Source organism: Sinohyriopsis cumingii, chromosome 11, assembly GCF_028554795.1.
Source record: "Sinohyriopsis cumingii isolate HCF-2022 chromosome 11, ASM2855479v2, whole genome shotgun sequence".
Lineage (NCBI taxonomy): Eukaryota > Metazoa > Mollusca > Bivalvia > Unionida > Unionidae > Sinohyriopsis > Sinohyriopsis cumingii.
In genome coordinates this window covers 105,519,323-105,539,053 of record NC_142971.1, presented here as the reverse complement: position 1 = coordinate 105,539,053, position 19,731 = coordinate 105,519,323, and the positions used below count along the sequence as shown (strand labels likewise).

At 36.0% G+C, this 19,731-nt stretch overlaps 1 protein-coding gene across 3 annotated transcripts in view; it reads right to left on the bottom strand.

Moving 5' to 3' along the window:
* Nucleotides 1-6,743: 6,743 nt before the first annotated feature.
* The window catches only part of LOC149789216 (uncharacterized), a 98,317-nt gene continuing 85,329 nt past the window's right edge, over nt 6,744-19,731 (bottom strand). For all 3 annotated transcript variants that reach the window (XM_089975391.1, XM_089975393.1, XM_089975392.1), the window contains 4 exons: nt 14,803-14,884; nt 13,986-14,111; nt 9,377-9,466; nt 6,744-8,341 (listed from right to left, as the gene is read on the bottom strand). In XM_089975391.1, coding sequence (XP_089831517.1) covers nt 7,443-8,341; nt 9,377-9,466; nt 13,986-14,111; nt 14,803-14,884 — 1,197 coding nt within the window. In that variant the 3' untranslated portion in view covers nt 6,744-7,442. The remainder of the gene's footprint in view (nt 8,342-9,376; nt 9,467-13,985; nt 14,112-14,802; nt 14,885-19,731) is intronic.

The window sequence follows — 19,731 nt, the reverse complement described above, 5'->3', positions numbered from 1 at the left end:
GTTATTCTTTTGAATTTGAACTTTGTGTTCTCAATAATTTAACTGTCGCCATTGCTGGCTGGGGCGCTGGGAACTTTACCTCTATCACTAATTTCACTTCCTAAAAAATCGAGCCTGGGTGGGACTTCCATAGTAATTTAAATAATAGATTGGAAGCACCACACCCCAACCCTACCAAACGCCACACCTTTGAAGAATATTAAATCAAAATCTGTTCCAAAAGTTCAGGCAATGTTTTTTAACACTTGTTTGCCACCCCAAATCTGTCCAGCAGTTTTATGTTTGATTATTTCCAACAACATATGCATGAATTAGACATCCAACACTTTAATGTTTCTGCCTATCATCCTGAAGGTCATGAGGCTAGCATAAGACTATTCGAAAACAGTCTCACCTACCCAGGATATATGTATACAGTTATATTGAAACAAACTTTAAAAGGACAGAGATTAGTAAAATCCTGCATTGTATAATTATCGAGTAAGATCAGGAGAGTGTTTTCCTCGTGCTGGTAATTATCACCAAATGGAAGACCCCATGACTACCATAAAACAGGAAAAGACTGTTCCAAAACACCCTCAACCACCCAGGATACATAAACGAAATTTTAAAAAATCAAACCAAATAAAAAAGACAGTAATCAGTAAAATTCTACCCTGTATAATAATTGAGTAAGATCAGTAGAGTTTTTTCTTCTCGTTGAAGGAAAGACTCCGAGACTGTCCCACAACACGCTCATCGATCCAGGATACATGTATACAATTACAATAACTTAATGAAATATGCAGTTCTAGTGCATTCTCTCTCTCTCTCTCTCTCTCACACACACACACACACACACACACACACACACACACACACTTTGATCATAGATAATTCACTAGACTACTTTTATATTGCAAATAGCAGCACACTAAATAAGTCGGAATCATGAGTCACTACATTCATATTTCAAAAATTCTTTTAAAGATTTTTTCAAAATCTTTAATGTGTCAGAGAGCAGCTGAATTATTAGAACCTAAGGGTGCTATATTTATAATTTTAAAATTCATGAACTAATTTATTATTTTTAATTGCTTTGATAATGGTAAAAATTGCAATAAATAAAAGTAAAATCTCCTGTAACTCTGTCTTTTGTCTCTGATTGCAAACCAGTTTTAAAGCTGTTTTTCTAATTTGTTTTATTAATAAATTCAAAAGTTGAGGTTATGTATATTAACAATGCAAATTAAGTATTGAAAACAATTGCACACTAAATCTAATACTTCTAATCCAATGATTTTTCACAATTTGATTATTTCTGCTTTTGCGACAAAATAGGTTCCAAAATGAAGATTTAAATAAGAATAAGAAAACCATTAGGAATGCTTATATTTTTTGTTGTTGTCATTTTACCTATAAACTTTTTTATGTGCTATGCACACTGCTTTTAAATATATTATTTTCGCCGGAGCTTCTGTACAATAGTATCACATGAAAAGATAGATGTATGTGAGGTGCGTCAAAATGGATGACGTACAATACGATCCTTACAACCAGGGGTCCTGTGATCAAAGCTCGTTAAGAAGAGTACGAGGGAATATATCATTGTCGTTTCTGATCCTTACTTTGCTAAAGTAATTAATATTTCCCAAGTAATGAAATATATCACAAAGAAGTAGATTTCTTAAACGGTTATAGTAAATACTTAAGTGCGTCAAAACGTGGGTTGAAGAAGATGTATCACCCTGATGTTGTGTATCCGCTTTTATTTTCGTAAGGTGCCTTAAATCACTTAGATCTTCGAGAAAGCTCATGGTTTCATAGAACGATACAAACTTTCGTTGCTAACGTACACCTTTAAAAAAAGAGACTGAACGATATGCAATATTTATTGACACAAAATGAATGCCGTAATGTTCCGTGGGGAACATTAATTATTTCTGGTAAAGGAAAAACTCTAATTTAGAGATCCTACTGTTGTCATAATGCCATGCTAATCTCTAGCATGCATTATGACAACAGGTGGCGACAGGAGTTGGACAACAAAGATGATACTGATAAAACTTAGCATTTACATTGTTGCAAGGCCAAATCTGTATGAAAACAGCAGTTGGAATGGTATAATTGTAATATGGCGAGTTTACAAACAGAATGTACAATACTTGTAATAACTGACAAAGCGTTTGCCATACGACAAAATACAGAATCAATTCACTAGATGGCAAACTGCAAGCTTCAATGACACAGAAGGAAAGTAGATCGAAGCTCTTGCATCAGTGAAGAATAGAAAATTCATGACTAGAATTATGAATGTATCACTTGCAAGCAGCCATTTACAATAATGCATAAGGAAAGTAGCACTTGCAAACTGCAACGTACAATTTGAATCAATGAAGAATACAATACACATGGATATAATTATGAAAGTAGTACTTGCAAACAGCCATTAACAATAATGCATCAAGGAAGATTAGAAAATACGCGCATAGAATTATGGCGATAATCCCACCCCATATAAAGGATTCTTATCATTACCTACACGCCCGTTCATTGTAAGTAACCCTATTTGCATGCAAAAAACGAAGTAACCGAATTCCTCTGGAGTCACGTTGTATAATATCTTGTGATATGCGTGATTTAATATTACTATCATCAACACTATATTAGTCGTGTAACACATTTGTCGATTACTGTCATCAACAATCAAATTTGGGCTTGTTGACGTTCGTGTATTAAAATCACCACACATGATAAATTTACAATCTTTATTCAGATCACTTTCAATTTTCACCAGAGATTGTAACAGCATGTAAAAATATTTGTATCAACCTATTTTGGTGTTACGTTTATCCATATTTTTGTAACTCCTGGTTCATGACTTTATCTATATTATGAGTAGTTTTTTATTCATGACCATAACGTGTAATCATCAGCTTTAATCAATATATTAGAAATCTATTTTGTAGTTGTTGTTGTTGTAGGGTTTATCGCCATTTTTCAGCACACGATAGGCTATACATGGCGGCCAGTATTAATGGTGGAGGAAGAACCCGGGAAAACCCCGGAAAGAACCACCGACCCTCGAGAAGCTACTGGCAAGCTTTCTCACATACCCACATTGGCCGAATCCGTATTTTTTGTACTCTGGTATAAAATTATATTTTAAGACATTTCGATTGTAGGATCTATAAATAGATGTTGTCAAGTTTCTAATCATAAACGAAAATGTCGACAACTTTAGGGTAATTTCTCATTGGCTGTAGGGGTGGGGTAGGTAAGTAGCTTTTAAGAAAGAGTAATTTAATTTCCCATTGGATGGGCTAGGTCAAATGAATATGTATTTTGAAATATTAGAGTGCATGGTAAGATATGTCGCCTGAGGTATGTTGGGACGTATAATCGTAATAGACCCTTGACGATGTGTATAAGAAGGGAACTGAGTAATCAGATTCATTCCAATGTAAGATTCGTATTCGATATGCTGAAATTATTCAGGAGAAGTGTTTGATGTTGTGTTTAGATAATTTGAGAGGAGACATTTGCTAGGACTCTTCATTGGAACTGCAAGGTGCACATTGGACTAGAATATTCTTTTTGGACTATTGTGAATTATTCGAAGGAATTATGTACAATGTCATTGTGATACGTGTATTCGAGAAGCTGAAATTCATTCAAAAAATTAAATTCATTTAAACATGATTAGAACTTTTTAGGATTATTTTGGATTTAGGTCATAATACTGTAAGTTCCTCTTATATTTTCATTTCATACCTTTGATAATTAAATTATTTGTTAAGTTTTACAAAATTGGTTGGTTTCGTTTCATTCTATTACTTAGTTTATGACCATAGATTCGTAACAAACCATAGATTGCCCAATAAATCCACTTGGTACAAAATAGCAAAGGAAAGCACATCAATTAAAATTGTTCCTATATGTTGACCCATAAAATTTAACCTATGATATATAGAGGATATTTTCTTTTCCTATGGTAATACAGGATACATTTATGTACAGTTATAGTACCAAAATATGCTATTTTAATGAGTGGTGACTCCATGAATCAAAATATATAGGTTTTGGTACCACAAGATGAAATATATCCGGTATTAACGTAGCCAAAGAAAGGTTTCTTTTTATCATATGCCAAACTTGCTCCAAGATTCAGGTTTAGAAAATTAAACTTGCTCTTCCGCATTAAACGCTAAATCCCACCGCTTTTCGTAAATTGAAAGTCACTTTCTATTTATTTGTTCTAGCTCACAAAAAATTCTTCATTTTTGTTGCTAGAAGTACAACTCTTGTAGGCACGCACAATCAAGTATCGTATGTCATAAAGGGAAATGTTATATTTGCAAGTGTGAAAATAAAAGGATATATTTTTCACATGTCAAAATATTAGAAAGAAAAATTTATGAATTAATTTCCGTAATTAGTCTCTATATTTCGAAAAGTACTACCATATCTGAAAACAAAAGTATTGTCCCTTACAAATTTATCTCTGATGTAAACAATTATTCTCCTGGAGATTCTTTTACCATTTTTGCCTTTCATTTTTTGTGCGAAATAAATAATGTAAAACTTTATATAGAAAAATCAGATAATTCATTTGTCCACGTTTATGTAAGACAGATAGCATCATTTTTAAAGATATTTCATTTAGGTATTTACTTTCTAGTTTATTCTCTTGTTCTGTAGATAACCCCTAAATATTTTAATAGAAAAATACGTCAAGTCTTCTCAAATAAAAATAAATTAGAACTGCAGCTTGTAAATTCACCTCTGAAAGATAACACAGGAATATTTGGAACATGTTACGAGACAAAGGCTGTCTCAAAACCATGGACACCATAATTTGATTCTTTTCGAACTCTTTAAGATGAAACACCTGACAACGAAATACAGTAAGACGAAATGATTGCAGCTATTCGTTGCATACATTCTGTAAAATAAACACATATTCATGGTATTTTGTAAATTAATCTACTGTTAGCTTACGTCTTTATTGATTCGTCTGTTTAAAGCATAATTTCAAGCCCACTCCTTCCATAAAGTTTTCTATGCTGCAATAATGACTCCTTTATATACAAAAGTTACAAAAACATTTCAGATAATTACAGAGGGATTAGTCTGCTAATAGTACTAAGTCAGGTCTTCAAATCAATTTTGAAGAACTAAATAAGTCCTTCAAGCAATCTTGAATAAGAGGACTCATAGTAACCCGAGCGGAAAAAATTATTTGGTGGTGAACTGGCGGACTTCAGAAAATAACACAATACTGTAGATAACAGCCTTGTTTCATACACATCTATATGGAAATATCTTTGCCAATGAAGTGTCACATTCTATTGTGCATTCGGAGATTCGGAGACTTTGAGAAGACATCTGATAGAAAAAATTAAAAAACTTTGTGACATAAAACTCAAAAATTGAAAGAATGTAACACAATCTTAAATATATATGATTTCGTTATGGCTGAAGAAGAACTGTCAAATTCCCCCGATTGTCCCTCTGATGTACATCAATGTCGTATCATGTTATCTTTACTTTTTTCCTTATTTTCGTTTGAAATGGAAATAGTATTAACCGAAGTACTAACAGGCTAGCCTGCGATCCCCGCATACTTCGGGCAATTCCACAATATTCGACAATATAAACTACCGTTTATATACATTATACACCCTATCATTACAAAGTGAACTGTATTTAAGTTACTGCTCACAAAATCAAAAAGGTAAATATAAATATGCTCACGGAAAAATATTGTTCTAATTATTTTTAGTCAAGGCGAATACATTTTTCTGGATTTGATCTACCAAAACGTCAAAAGTCAGTAATTCTTTTTTATTTAAAAATACTGATGTTGTTTTGCTCTAGATTTATCGTTGTATCAGCTGTCAATAAATTAACTCACAGTTAATACAACGATAAACGCAGATAAACAAACAACATTAAACTCTTATAATTGCAATCCTAAACTAAGTTAATATTCTCTTTTGTTGTTGATATTTTAATCTACTTGCTCTTTCTTACCTTGATAATGTTCAAATTTGCAGTTGTAAAACAGAAAGATAGACGTACGTGTTTGCATATGTAACACATATTTAATTTAAATAAGCCACGAAGCTCATCTTGGCTCTCATCGGTTACTTCGCCATTCTACACATGATGTTCAAGCTTCGGACCTTTTCAGATCAATCCAAATCTTTGGAAAAGTCAACATCCGAGCTTAAAATTTGTCTCTAAATGTATCCATGTATGTGACTGTCATCATTGCAATGTTGGGAAAATGGAATGTAGACCCATTTTAAGTATGTTCTGATGAAAATGAGCAGTTGACATTGGATTTAAGTATCTGTTTACAGCAAACCAGCAATGATCTGCAATGCGTTTAGATTCTCCACCTAATATACACAGTACAAATGTATCTGACTTTATCAAGCTGATTCATCAATAATTACAGACAAAATCAATGGGTTAAACTCCCACACCAATTAAACGCCAACCACGATAATAATGACATATACAGTATGTAAAGAGTGAACCCATTTGATGGAAATCAAAAACGTATTTAATTAGACTGGTGTTAAACTTAATGAGTAAAATTACAAGCTCGTACTAAATTTGATTTTGTTTAATCTGTATTCCTCAAACTGTAAGCCGACGATATTTTGCTGAAATTCGCTCTTGAAATAACATATCATGACTTTGCAAACTTCTAAAAACTTTTACTGAAAAAGACAAAGCAGAAAGATGTCAGATTTGCATTCTATTTCTTAACTTTATTTAAACTTGATATGAAAACAATATACTTGACACACATTCCTCATCTTCGCTGTACTATCTTGGACAATAAAACAACACTGAATGAAAACAATATACTTGACACACATTGAACGCGTTTACCAATCTTTCTTTTGTACATACATACATACATACATACATACATACATACATACATACATACATACATATTATATCAATCAAACACATAAAATGAACAAAAACTGATATACATTATAGGGACTGGACCACTAATTAATTTCCCATACCACCTGGTGTTATTATATTAAAACATAATTTTGCACTGTTATGTTGTCAGCTGTAATACATAGATTGCTGATTAGGAAATTAACAATGCAAACTTTAAATGCATTAACTAACCACACTTGATCATCTTACTATATTTAGTACTCTAGTTCGTACTCCCGCACCGGTATACTGCATCTTTGACTTTAAAATAATTAAACGTCTGATATCTCTATCATATATAGAAAATGAAGTGTTAGTCAGACCTTCAAAACACATAATAGATATTAAATTTAGACATATCACACTTAAACTATTGTAAATCGTTCGTTCTGTTATATTACAAAATTTACTAAATTACTGATGACGCCTCAGTAAGGCAAATTTCAAAGCATCTGCAGCTCAGTTTCACCTCCCGAATGTGACACCTTTTATCTGCTTTGTGAACAGTTAGATATGCCTGCTGAGTTGGCAGGTCTCACAAATGGCAATTTTTCTCTTCTGTATATGTATTCAGATTCGCTGAATAAAGGTCGTTGTTGAACATTTGTCGCTAAAGAATATTGTTTTCTTTCCCGATCTTCAGCTACACAGTTGTCTATAGCAGTTCTTTCTCCTACAGTGGACGAAGTTTTGTTCCCAAAAAGTTTTGAAAGCTTTTCTTTTAATTTTGAGGCATATATGTTAGTCGGAAATGTTGTTCCTTTCAATCTTTTTAATAAACTAGGCAGGACAGTTTCGTCAAAAATGAAACTCTTGGTATCCTCAGAGCACTTAGCGAAACAGTATAAATAGGTATTTTGTCTGTTCTTACTACGGCAGTCCGTGATCATGAAGGATGAATATGTGTCAATATATTGTTTACACATTTGACTGTCCGAATGCTCCAGAGAAAGAATATGAATTCTAAATGGCGTCGTTCCTGGAAGAAAATACCTGTCTCTTAAGATTCTTAAAACTGCAGACGAAAAATAATCTGACTCTCTGTCACTATGTAATTCCGTACAGACGCCGTCGTACTTATTGAATGATCTCATGTAAGAATACTGAAATGAAGCCAACTCCCTGGAAAAGATAATCAAGAATTCTGTGATGTCATCTTTCGAGGCTTTCTCCGCCAATTCGATCCAATTTCTGAACAATTGAGCTCTGTCCAAACAATGTACATTCATGCCAACGGATCGTAATAACTCTTTGATCAAATCCACACAGTCTTTACGAACTGGAGCTGTTGTGAAATCCATATGATTTAGAAGCATGATATGTTTACTCGAGCTGGGTACAGTTTGTTCCTCTTCTTCGCTGTCCTCTGTTGGACGTAAATAGTTTCCTGAGAAAAAGAAGTTAAGTTAATGGGCATATAAAAATGATACTAGCAGCTGCCTCGCTAGGTACTCAGCGTTAAGAGGTTTGTGTTAGGACTGGTCTGCCTAGTGTCAGGATGATGTGATTGTGTGGGATATCATGATACATGTCTTTCGGCATGATGCCCCAGTGCTAGAGATCACTATAAACTGCCACATTGTGGGCATCGTAGCGATATGACTGAAAAATTGTTAAAGCAACATTCCAAATTCAAATCACACACAACCTTCTTAATAATGTGTCAAATCTGCTTTGGTGCAAGCTAAGTCTGGCTTTCTAGGTTAAAATAATTTACTAAATGGTGAACATGATATATTACAGCATGTTGGGTCATCCGAAACCTTCCTTTCTTTAAATCCCTGGTATTGTTAGGATCAGTATGTGAATGAGGCCGTAATTGAAGTGACCTTACGAACGAGGGGTCTGGTACTGAAGAGTTAATGTAATCTTCCTAACTCTGATGCACAAGTTTACTATATAAAAAAAGTATTTGGTATTATTGCGCAAAACAAGACATATGAATATTGAAATCATAATATATGTTGGAATAGTCGTCACTACTAATCTTATACCCATCACTAGCCCATGAATGTAAATTACTGCACTCAAAATGACCCAAAATACATGAAAGTAAATATAGAAAGTATGAAACACTGTTATAACAACTCTGGAAAATATTAGACGCTCTGACTCCTCTAGACCACATATTAGCCGAACAAATCGCAGTGACGTGTCTGTTGCGTTGTCAGTTGTTATCGGCCAATAGTGAAAATTTAAAGTCTTTGTTTTTTTTAAATGAACAAAAATTACATTTGGGCTAAATAGCTCTTAAACTGAATATATTTATTTCCTGCTTTGTATAATTATTTATTTTAATGTACCCTGCTAATTAATATCTTACCATCTCTCGTTATCTCTAGCATTTGTGCTTTTTAAAATAATGATTTACTTTGCTGTTGGGTAATTTACCAATGATAAAATAAAAATCAAAAGATTTTACCTTCAGGATATATAGTTTCTGTTTCTTCAGAAGCAGGTTTGGAAGAATGACGGTTCTTAGCAGGGGTGAGTGCAGGTTTGTTCATTCGTTCTGTAATTATACAAGCGATAGAGCAACATCTAATGAAATAACAACCCAAAGATATTCACAGAAAATCAAAACGTTGATATACACACTAACACATCTGGATCTACTTTTGCCTTGAGCATTTATCCCTATTCATGTAGGAATAAACATAATTTACAACCCAATCAAAAGTCCACTACGGGAGTTCTCCTAATTAGGAAAGAAAGTGATCAGAGAATAATTAATTAATAAAAGTAAATAAAAATGTATTACTTCATTTTGTTGAATGTATCCTGCATTCAAGTGAATACATTTTAGTTCATTCCGTACTGCATTTCCAATGATATCCGTGTTTGTAACTCACTGAATATTCAGGTCAGCGTCCTTGAATGCAGCTGAAAGTACCGAATTTCAATCGCACACAAACTATTTAACACCGTCAGAGATCTCGCTAGGATTGAAAAACTAGGAGTGCAGTACACCTAGTTTGGGAAAAACAGGAGCCCCACCAGCAAATCAAATCAAATCTTTCCAACAGGATATCTGTGTTCTTTTCTTTTTATACGAAATGAAATGTTTAATGTCCAGTTTCTCTGCTATGTTAGTAACAGATGAAGTTGGTCACCTCTTGATCGAGTGAATGATCTTGACATTCCTAGTACATAGCACATGGTACCAAAAAGTATTAGACTTTACTTCAAATTAGGCCACGTGATGCAAGGTACAAGATGTAAAATTTCTTAATGAGGAATGTAGACGGTTTCTTGATGAAAAGTATGAAGTCAATTGTACAATTAGGTTAATTTGTATTAATTTTACTAAACATATGCATGTATATCACGTGACATATCAAAACGGGGAATTACTTTTTTGCGGGCTAATGGTTTGAAAATACACTGCTGTTTAGTCGGTAAAAAAGCAGTACAGTATTTATTGCTGGTCGCTTAAAAGAGTGGGTCAAGGCTTGTTGTATCAAAGCTGATATCAAATATACTGTATGCCAAATTTGGCAGGATGACATATTAATTTTCAGAAACATTGAGATTGTGGTCAATGGCGTCAAAACGTTGTGGTCTATGATACCGGATTTATCAACGTGTGACCATATGGGTGAAATATTCATGAAGGATGCATTTGCACACACACACACACACACACACACACACACACACATCTACAAACAACAAACATATAAATAAACAGACACACGAATTACGTTTAAATTGTTCATGCAAGAAACAAATTTAGTAATTGTTGCTACATTTCGAGACGCTGACGTGAAAGTTCTATGAGAAACAAACGCGTAAATCATTCGCGACTCTGTGCGGAATGAACTATATTATAGTATTATTATCTTAGCTGACATAATCCAGATAATTTAATTAATTAAATAAGGTGTTTAAATGTAGAATATATGTTTTAGGTAATACCACAGGCACTGCTGCTGTGCATATCAGAATATGTATGATCAGTACGGAAATAAATTGCATCTTCGATTTTATCAGTAGGGAAATGTTCACATAAACTCTCTTACACCAAAATTATAGTACGGGTAAATCTACCAGTTTCAATTATTAGTGCATGTGAGTTTGTACGAAATTTGGCTCCAATCATTATCATATGCTACGTGCGACCATCTACTACGCTCCTTCATCCCCCTATGCTGCTTGTACTTAAATCTCGTTTCTAATAAATATGCAAACACTTCTGATTCATATAAGAACAAGAATGCAAATGTTGCTTTTGACCAATAAAGTTTCCCAAACGGACAATACAATGGAAGATAATATTTCCTGATCAGAAAACAAACGAATTACAGAATAGCAATCCAAGAAGAAAAAAATATGCATTACCTCTTCCGCCGAATACAACCTACATATTGGTGCATTACGTTAACATTATATTATTCTCTTCTGCTTATATAATTTAAACAAATGTTTAAGTGAAGTAATTAAGTGATGTAATTACATTTAGAACAAATGCTATAAATAAAACAAAAGGGAATATTCCCATGTATAATTAACATGCCCAACTATAAGGGAAATTTTTTAAATCAAATAATTATATCTCGTGTAGCTAATAACTACGTGTATTTTTTTCACTGTTTGGAAAACATTTATAACCTTGTTGCAAAGTTAACTAAACATTTTTTCTAAGATAGCATTTTAAATAGCTTAAATTTCGATGCCACCCCACCCCACATTTTCATATTATTTTTCTGCACGTGTTCCAAGACATAGAGCATTTGCTTACAATGCAACTATGTCAACTAGCTTGCTAAATGAGACAGAAAGAGAATGGGGATGAATGTGACCTATTTAATTTCATACCGCATTCATACTTTGAGCAGCTTATGAATGGTGTATGAAATGGTTTGAATGGTTTGGACAGAACATTCTCCTGGTTAAAAGACATCAGTTGTGAAAATAAGTTAATACCAATATTTGAGTCAGATTGTCTAAGCGATTGCTTTAGTAAGTACGTTTAGTCACTTTTCTCTTTGCATCATTTATCCGTAAAGAACATTTTGTAAACATTTGATGGAGATGACCTGGCATTCGCTCTGCATGTATGATTGTATGTCCGTTCATTCAAGGTTTAATTCCAATTTACAGTTTAGATTTACAAGTCATATTCAAATTTAGTATGCATGGTTGGTTACATAGGGAGTAATGGTTGAATTTGGTTTGTTACTTATTTGGGAAAATAATGGCCGAATTCCAGGCAATGCCAGAATTTAGTTTCGGTAGTTTAATTTTTCAGGTACGGTTGTGAGATGAACGCATGTCACACGCTACATGACAGTCGATGTAATGAGCTTAACTGATATTGCTGTTTTGGCGTACCGAGTCCAACTTTAATATCAAATCGTGAGATATACTCTAAAGCAATAACTGTTTCTGCAAATACACGTGTGATTAAACAGTAAATACTAAACATATTTTTGTTCACCCGATTGTTTCTACCGTTACTTTTGTTTTTATTACGTTCTTGTCTTATTCCTCAGAGTTTTAATTATTGTAGATAATCAGTCCTTAGTGACAAATTATAACCAGTAAATAATTGTCACTGTGAACTCCTAATTATGGTAGGCAATTTGCATCCTCTGATACAACATTCATACATTTTGTGGTGTTTGTGTCATTAAGGGTTGCCACGAAACATTTCAGACAGGTATCCAGAAATTACTATTGATTTGATACTGATGAAATTAAAATTTGATTTCCATTAATCATTCCCATTGTAAAGTTAATGGTTGAAACACCATCTCAGCCTTAAGTAAAAAGGGGTCTATTCACCGGGACGTACACAAACTTTGAACTATCCAGAGAAAAGCCTTACTATTATACACAGGAACACTCCCTCAGCATCATTAGACGAACTACAAACACTAACATGAGAACTACCCTTAAAATTACGTAGGCAAGAACTGCTCCTCCGATACTCCATTCCATTAGATACCCACACAGACAACCATCCCAACAAAATAGCTATAAACAAGTGTAAAGTTGTCTTCAAAACCCAAAATCATACCCACCACACCAAGTGGCAAAGTAATCTTTGAACTAAGAGAAAAGATACCTCTACTAAAAATCAGGTAACAAACAATACAGACCAGAACAAATCACCATGGTTACAAAAACCACCAAGGATTAACACTGAAGCTACCAGATTAGGCAATAAAGAAGGACAAGAAAACTTACTAAAACCTATACTGGTGAACGAAATCAACCAAGAATAACATTGAAAATTTCCCTTCATACGTGATTTCTACTAACAACCTCTATAAACAGCATAGACCCCCCCCCTTTTTTTTTTTAAAGAACATTTTGAAAAAGAAAAATAATCGCAAGAAACACCAGGCAAATGCAATAAGAAACCAGCGATGTAAAGCAACCACGACCGTTCCCGAGCTCTTCTTTCCACTAATGACAGCCAACCATTCAACTGTAAGGGACCTTTATGGACCCACAGATTGAGGCCAAACTATCAGGGTTCCTTGAACCCATAAAAGCCTGGGTGAGGTGGCACCATTCCCTTCCCCAGGAACAACTAGCAGGCTACGGTGCAGTCAGACAAATATTGGCACATACACAATTGTGCGCACGCCAGTATAATTAAACTCAACAACAACAACAAAAACAACAGCACTCTAAAGCAAGAAAATTTGAAGGAGAAAAAATCGAACGTTATGCTCCTTTAAGATGTTGTTGGGTTTTTGTTGTTGTTTTTTTGTTGTTGTTTTTGTTAAAGGCTCAGTTACTGAATATTAATATTGAAGAAACAGTAGTAAAAAAGCTATATTTTACAAATATTTTTTCTAAATTAAAGAATTTTTTTTCATTAAAGATCATAAATATTTTTTGTTTTCATAATACGTGATGTGTAACAATAACGAAACCTTAAATATTGAGGATACACTTGTTCTCTTCTTCAAAATCCATTCTTTTGAAAGATAATATGGCTCATATTCGGAACTATATCATTTACCATTATGGAAATGTATAATTATTAGTGATAAAAAAATGAAAGGAACATTTACCTGCACGCCTATAAAGAAAGACAATGACAGTAACAAGCACTGCAGCAATAACTCCGGCCGACACGGGCAGAATAAAGTTGATTTGATGAGTGTCGATCGATGCAGGAGTAGTTGGTTTCACTCTACCTGCAATTATTATTTGTATACCTTGCAATTCTAATTAGAAACCTAATGCGTTTGAAAATACTGATGAATCTTAAATTCAGTTTGTCAAGCGAGTGAGTTCTCTAACACATCGAGTCGATACCTACAACTGTGCTCCATCCTTACTGGAAAGATGAATATGTGTCAGAGTCGGTTAGGTTGCCGGTGCGTGAGAGCTAGGCGACAGGTGCCGTTACTCATGGTAATAGTTAGATTCCTCTTTTTGAATGCATTATAACTCTCTGTCCTGTTGGACTATATTGAAATCTCTCCCCATCCCCCTCTTTCTAAATAATAGACACATGAATGCACGTAAAGAAAATGAAAATATGAAATAAGTTTTGCATTAAATTGTGAAGAAATAATCATTATTGTTCAATATATATATATATTTATCTAACTGTATTTAATTAATGAAATTAATTATTGCAGTTCGCAAATAAAGATAACAAATATATTTGTACTCTGAATACTAGGTGTAAGAACAAATCAAACTAAGAAACATCAACATATAAAAATATAAAAACAAAGAAATATTTTGGGACAGTTTTTGATTATATGTCTATGCACTAATCAAATAATCGTCTATAAAATTTCAAGTAATTATTGTACCTGTATTAAATGCTTTACTTTCACATTTTCTAACTCTTAGTGTCGATAATAGTATGCTTACAGACAAAAGATGGACCAAGTATGTATTGCGGCCGGCATTCACTATTGATGAGATAGTCTGAATCATAGCACTGATCTAGTAGCTGCAATAAAAATAATAATAACAATAATAATAATAATAATAATAACAGCAAAGTAGTTAAGTGGGATAATAGAGCGACAATGAAAATTAGCATTACAGGACCCCTTGGGAACATATAGCGACAATGGAAATTTAACATGGAGAAAAATCGTGGGAACATATAGCGACAAGGGAAATTTAACATGGAGAAAAATCGTGGGAACATATAGCGACAAGGGAAATTAACATGGAGAAAAATCGTGGGACTGTTGAGCGACAAGGGGATTTGAACATGGAGAAAAATCGTGGGAACATATAGCGACAAAGGAAATTAACATGGGATTTTTTTTTTAAAAAAAATAAAAAATAAAAAAAGGGGTAGGCAATTCAAAGACTATCTCTTTTCGAGAAATATGGCTGGCCCTGAAAAGGGCCTTTGGTTTATGTTAATATGCCCTTAACATAAAGGGCATTTGCGACATCTTCTTGTCCTCAAACTTCGTCTTACAGCAGGGCCATACATCAGAGTCCTCTTGAGGCAACCTTGTCTCTCTATATAGACTCTTCTTATCCACAGGCTGCTGCTGGTCCTGTGGACAACGGTCCACTTGGATCGGACATACATGAGTATGTCCGTCCTGAACATCATTGTTGACACAAGGGTTGAAGATTCAACGTCGGTCCACATGTTGAGGCTCCTACAATAGGTGAATCAATGCACTGAACTGCGCTTATTTATAGGGACAGGTAGGATTGAAACGGATTGAGTTCATTCACCAATCCGAACACGCGTTACAGAATTCAGTCAGCCCGCATCCAATCCGAAGAGAGCAGTCTGTGACGTCACGTAGTCAATATAGATCTGTTAGCGCTTGTGTGCAGTCAATCTATGCGACAGTGATTCAACATGACGGAAACTCAGAAAACGATCCAATGGGGTGCACCAGCAGCGGAGACCGCCCAAGGGAACCCGGACTTACTTTCAGAAGAGGTGAATTGGGATTTTGTCGATTTTCTCTCCTCGCAAGAATTTGTTCCGGAACCTTCGTTACCTTCTTCATTACCGCAAGTGGAGAATTTTAGACAGAGACAGAAAGAAGAATTGGAGAAATTTATGCAACGACAAAAGGAAGCGGAACAGGCTTTTCTCTTACAGCAACAGCAACAAGAAGAAGAGGTAAGAAAAAAACAACAGCAAGAAGAAGTAGCAGCAAAGAAACAAGAGGGTGAAAATCAAACGGTCACGGTACTGTTGGATATTTTAGCGGAGTTAAGAAGTCTGAAACAAATGTATCAGACTTCTTTATCACGACCGAAGAGAATACGACCTTCCCGAGCTAAACACGTCAACCCTGTGACTAAGCCTACCGTACCACCCTTAGTGATTTCAACCCAATCATTATCATCATCATCAACATTACGCAGTCCAGAAGTAGGCCTTGGCCGTGGCAAAGGCATAAGACAGTTAAAGTTGATTGCTTAAACTCACCCCTACATCGTAAAAAAGGCCCTTTTCAGGGCCACCCACATATCTCGAAAAGAAATACAATTTCAATTTGCCAATAACTCAAAAAAAAAATAACCCACCCATTTTACCCTGTGTATGAGTGCGTGAGTGTAGCTTCTTATTTTAAAATCATAACTCAAAGACTCTTACCTTATATCATTCATTTATTCTTTTCTCCATTTTTTACAATCCAATTCACAATTCACAACACAACACTTTAATAAAAAGTTCATTGACTTCTTCTTTCTCCTTGTTTAGTCTCTCTGTTTTTTGAATTTCTTCACCGTCACACTCTTTTCCTCTTCTTCCTCCTCACTTTCTTCCCTTCTTCTTTTCTTCTCCTGTTTCTTTTTCTTCACCTGTCTGCTTTCTTCCTCTGAAGAATCCCTCTCTTCTTCTGAAGAATCCTTCTTTTCTTCTGACTCCTCTTGTTTCTTTTTTGGGCAATCTGGAGACCAATGTCCTTTTTCTTTACAATAATAACAGGTATCTTGACTTTTGTCTTTTTTAGCTCCTGTTTTTTGACGGTCTGGACACTCTGAAGACCAATGCCCTTTCTTCTGACAGATATAGCAAGTATCTTGACTTTTATCTCGAAAGGAAGGAGAGTAGTCCGTAGGCTGGTCTGAAGAGAATTTTCTAATGACCCCTCGCAAAGCTCTGACGAAACGTTCCATCTGGTTAGTCTCTTCCATCGTTGTGCTCGGCTTGAGAGTGAAATGAATAGTGAAAGGACAAGACACACACACTTTTATATACGCTGGTCTGCTATGACTATAAAGTAGTTTATGGTGTTTGAACTTGAGTCATTTGACTTTTTGCTTTCAAGATGAAACGATCCCATTCATTCGAGAAGAAAGAAGAAAGTAAGAGGCAGAAACGTGATCTATCGCCTCGAACCAGGGCTGAAATCTTGGCACAAATTCATGCCAGTGATTTTGAAGAGGACATGAGTGAACCAGAATTTGAAACCTCTAAACCAAGTTCACCACCCTTAGTCAACCCTGAAAAATACTATTCCATTCGAGAGACGGAAAAGCGCTCCTCTAGAAAATTTAGAACCACGGCTTACAAATACACGGTGAAGTTTAAAGATTTCAAGTCCGAAGTACCGTTAGAGAAAGCAGAAGGGTTCATCACCGGAGTGTGGGATTCTCTGCTCACTGCACTCAAGCGACAATGTCAACCCAAAGAAGACGATCGCTTGAGACTTTCCATACAACACGACGGTTTGAAATCCCCTGTTTGGATCGAGTTTAGCACCCCTGCAGAATTGACCGCTTCCAAAGTCATGGACAAGATTCAACACGTGCAACAATCTAATGACCAGTTTGACATCACCGATGGAAAAGCCACATTGGACATGACCCACGTCTCTCCTCCTCAAGGAACCGGACGCAAAAAGATGTTATTGGTGAATGACCTTCGCAGCATTAAGCGTAGCCTTGTCCAAATTCACAATCCTCATGACCAGATGTGTTTAGCCCGTGCCATCGTGGTGGGACGAACCTATGCCAACAAGAACGACACGGTAGAATGGAAAAGAACCTGGAAAACTATTCAACGATCCGATCGAGCCAAACAACGAAGTGAAGCAGAACTCCTGTTACGACAAGCTGGCATGTCCAAAGACACACCCTGTGGCATACCTGAGATGCAAAAATTGCAAGATGCCCTAGCTCCACGATACACCTTGAAAGTGTACCCTCAAGAAGTGCGCGGGTCTTTGTTGTTTCGAGGGCAAGATTTTAAGGACGGAAAATACATTCACGTTTATCATCACGATGACCATTTCGATACCATTACCAGTATCACTGGATTCCTAGGATACGGTTATTATTGTGAGAAATGTGATTATGGTTATAACAATCGAGAGCAACACAAGCATTGTGGATCGAAATGCCCAGGATGTTTGGCCTCTCCACCCTGTCTGAGCGAAGAACCAGTGCCTTGTTCAACTTGTCTGCGCACGTTTGTCAGCCCTACCTGTTACCAACAACATTTGAAAACACGAGGTTCACAGAAGAAATGTGCTTGTCAACTCCTGAGATTGTGCTCTACGTGTGGACAAGGCATACTTACCAACAATGCCAAGGCACACGTATGTCGAGGAAAGAAAAAATGTCACATTTGTCACCACATCGTGGACTTGGAACACCAATGTTACGTGCAAAAATACCAACCCCCACCAGAGAAAGAGGACGGTCACAAGAAGAAAGGCAATTTCATCTTTTTCGATTTCGAATGCATGCAAGAGACTGGCATTCACATCCCTAATTTCTGCGTGGCTCATCGAGCGTGCGAGAAGTGCATTCAAGAACCTATCTTCAGTCATTGCCCTCACTGCAGCAAGATTCCTGGAGGACGTGAAAAAATCTTTCGAGGACCGAACACGTTAGCCGATTTTGCCCAATGGGTCTTAGACCCCGTCGACAAGACGTGGAGCCAAGAGGACATCGAACGTTACCGAGATTGTCATCGTCATGCCACAGTGATGGCTCACAATTTTTCCGGATACGATGGACAGTTTCTTCTCAGATACTATACGGAACAAGGCACCGAGCGTCCTAAAGTGACTTTGAACGGAGCCAAAATCATTTTCATGCAAGTGGGACAAGTACAGTTTAAAGATTCGATGAGCTATTTGGCCATGCCTTTGAGCCGAATGCCTAAAACGTTTGGAATGACAGAAATGGCTAAAGGGTACTTTCCACACTTTTTCAATACGGAAGCCAATCAACACGCCGTTCTACCCCATTTACCTGAGGCTCACTATTACGACCCCGACAACATGCGTACCGAACAACGAGAAGCTTTCTACGCTTGGTACCAGGCTCACGCCTCGGACCCTTTCGACTTTCAGGAAGAAATGCTAAAGTATTGTCGTTCCGACGTGGACATTTTACGGCGTTGCTGTGGAAAATTTCGAGAACTGTTCATGGAACACGGAGGGGTGGATCCTTTGAAAGAAGCTTGCACCATTGCCAAAGCGTGTTCCCTAGTGTATCGACAACGATTCATGCCTGAAAACACCGTGGCTGTCATCAGCCCTCAAACGACCCACTTTGTCAAACGTCAATACTCGGTCAAAGCCCTACGTTGGTTACATTACTTGTGCGACAAGGAAGACAAGTGGATTCAGCATGCCCGCAACGGAGGGGGCGAAAAGACCATCGGAACGTATTCGGTCGATGGCTGGGACTTAGAAAACCCCAAGATCGTGTACGAGTTTAACGGTTGCTTATTTCACGGATGTCCTGTTTGTTACCCTGACCGTGGCACTAAAAATCAGTTTTTGCAACGAACCATGGAAGACTTGTACCAGGACACTTGTCAGCGACGCCTAAAGTTAGAACAGCAAG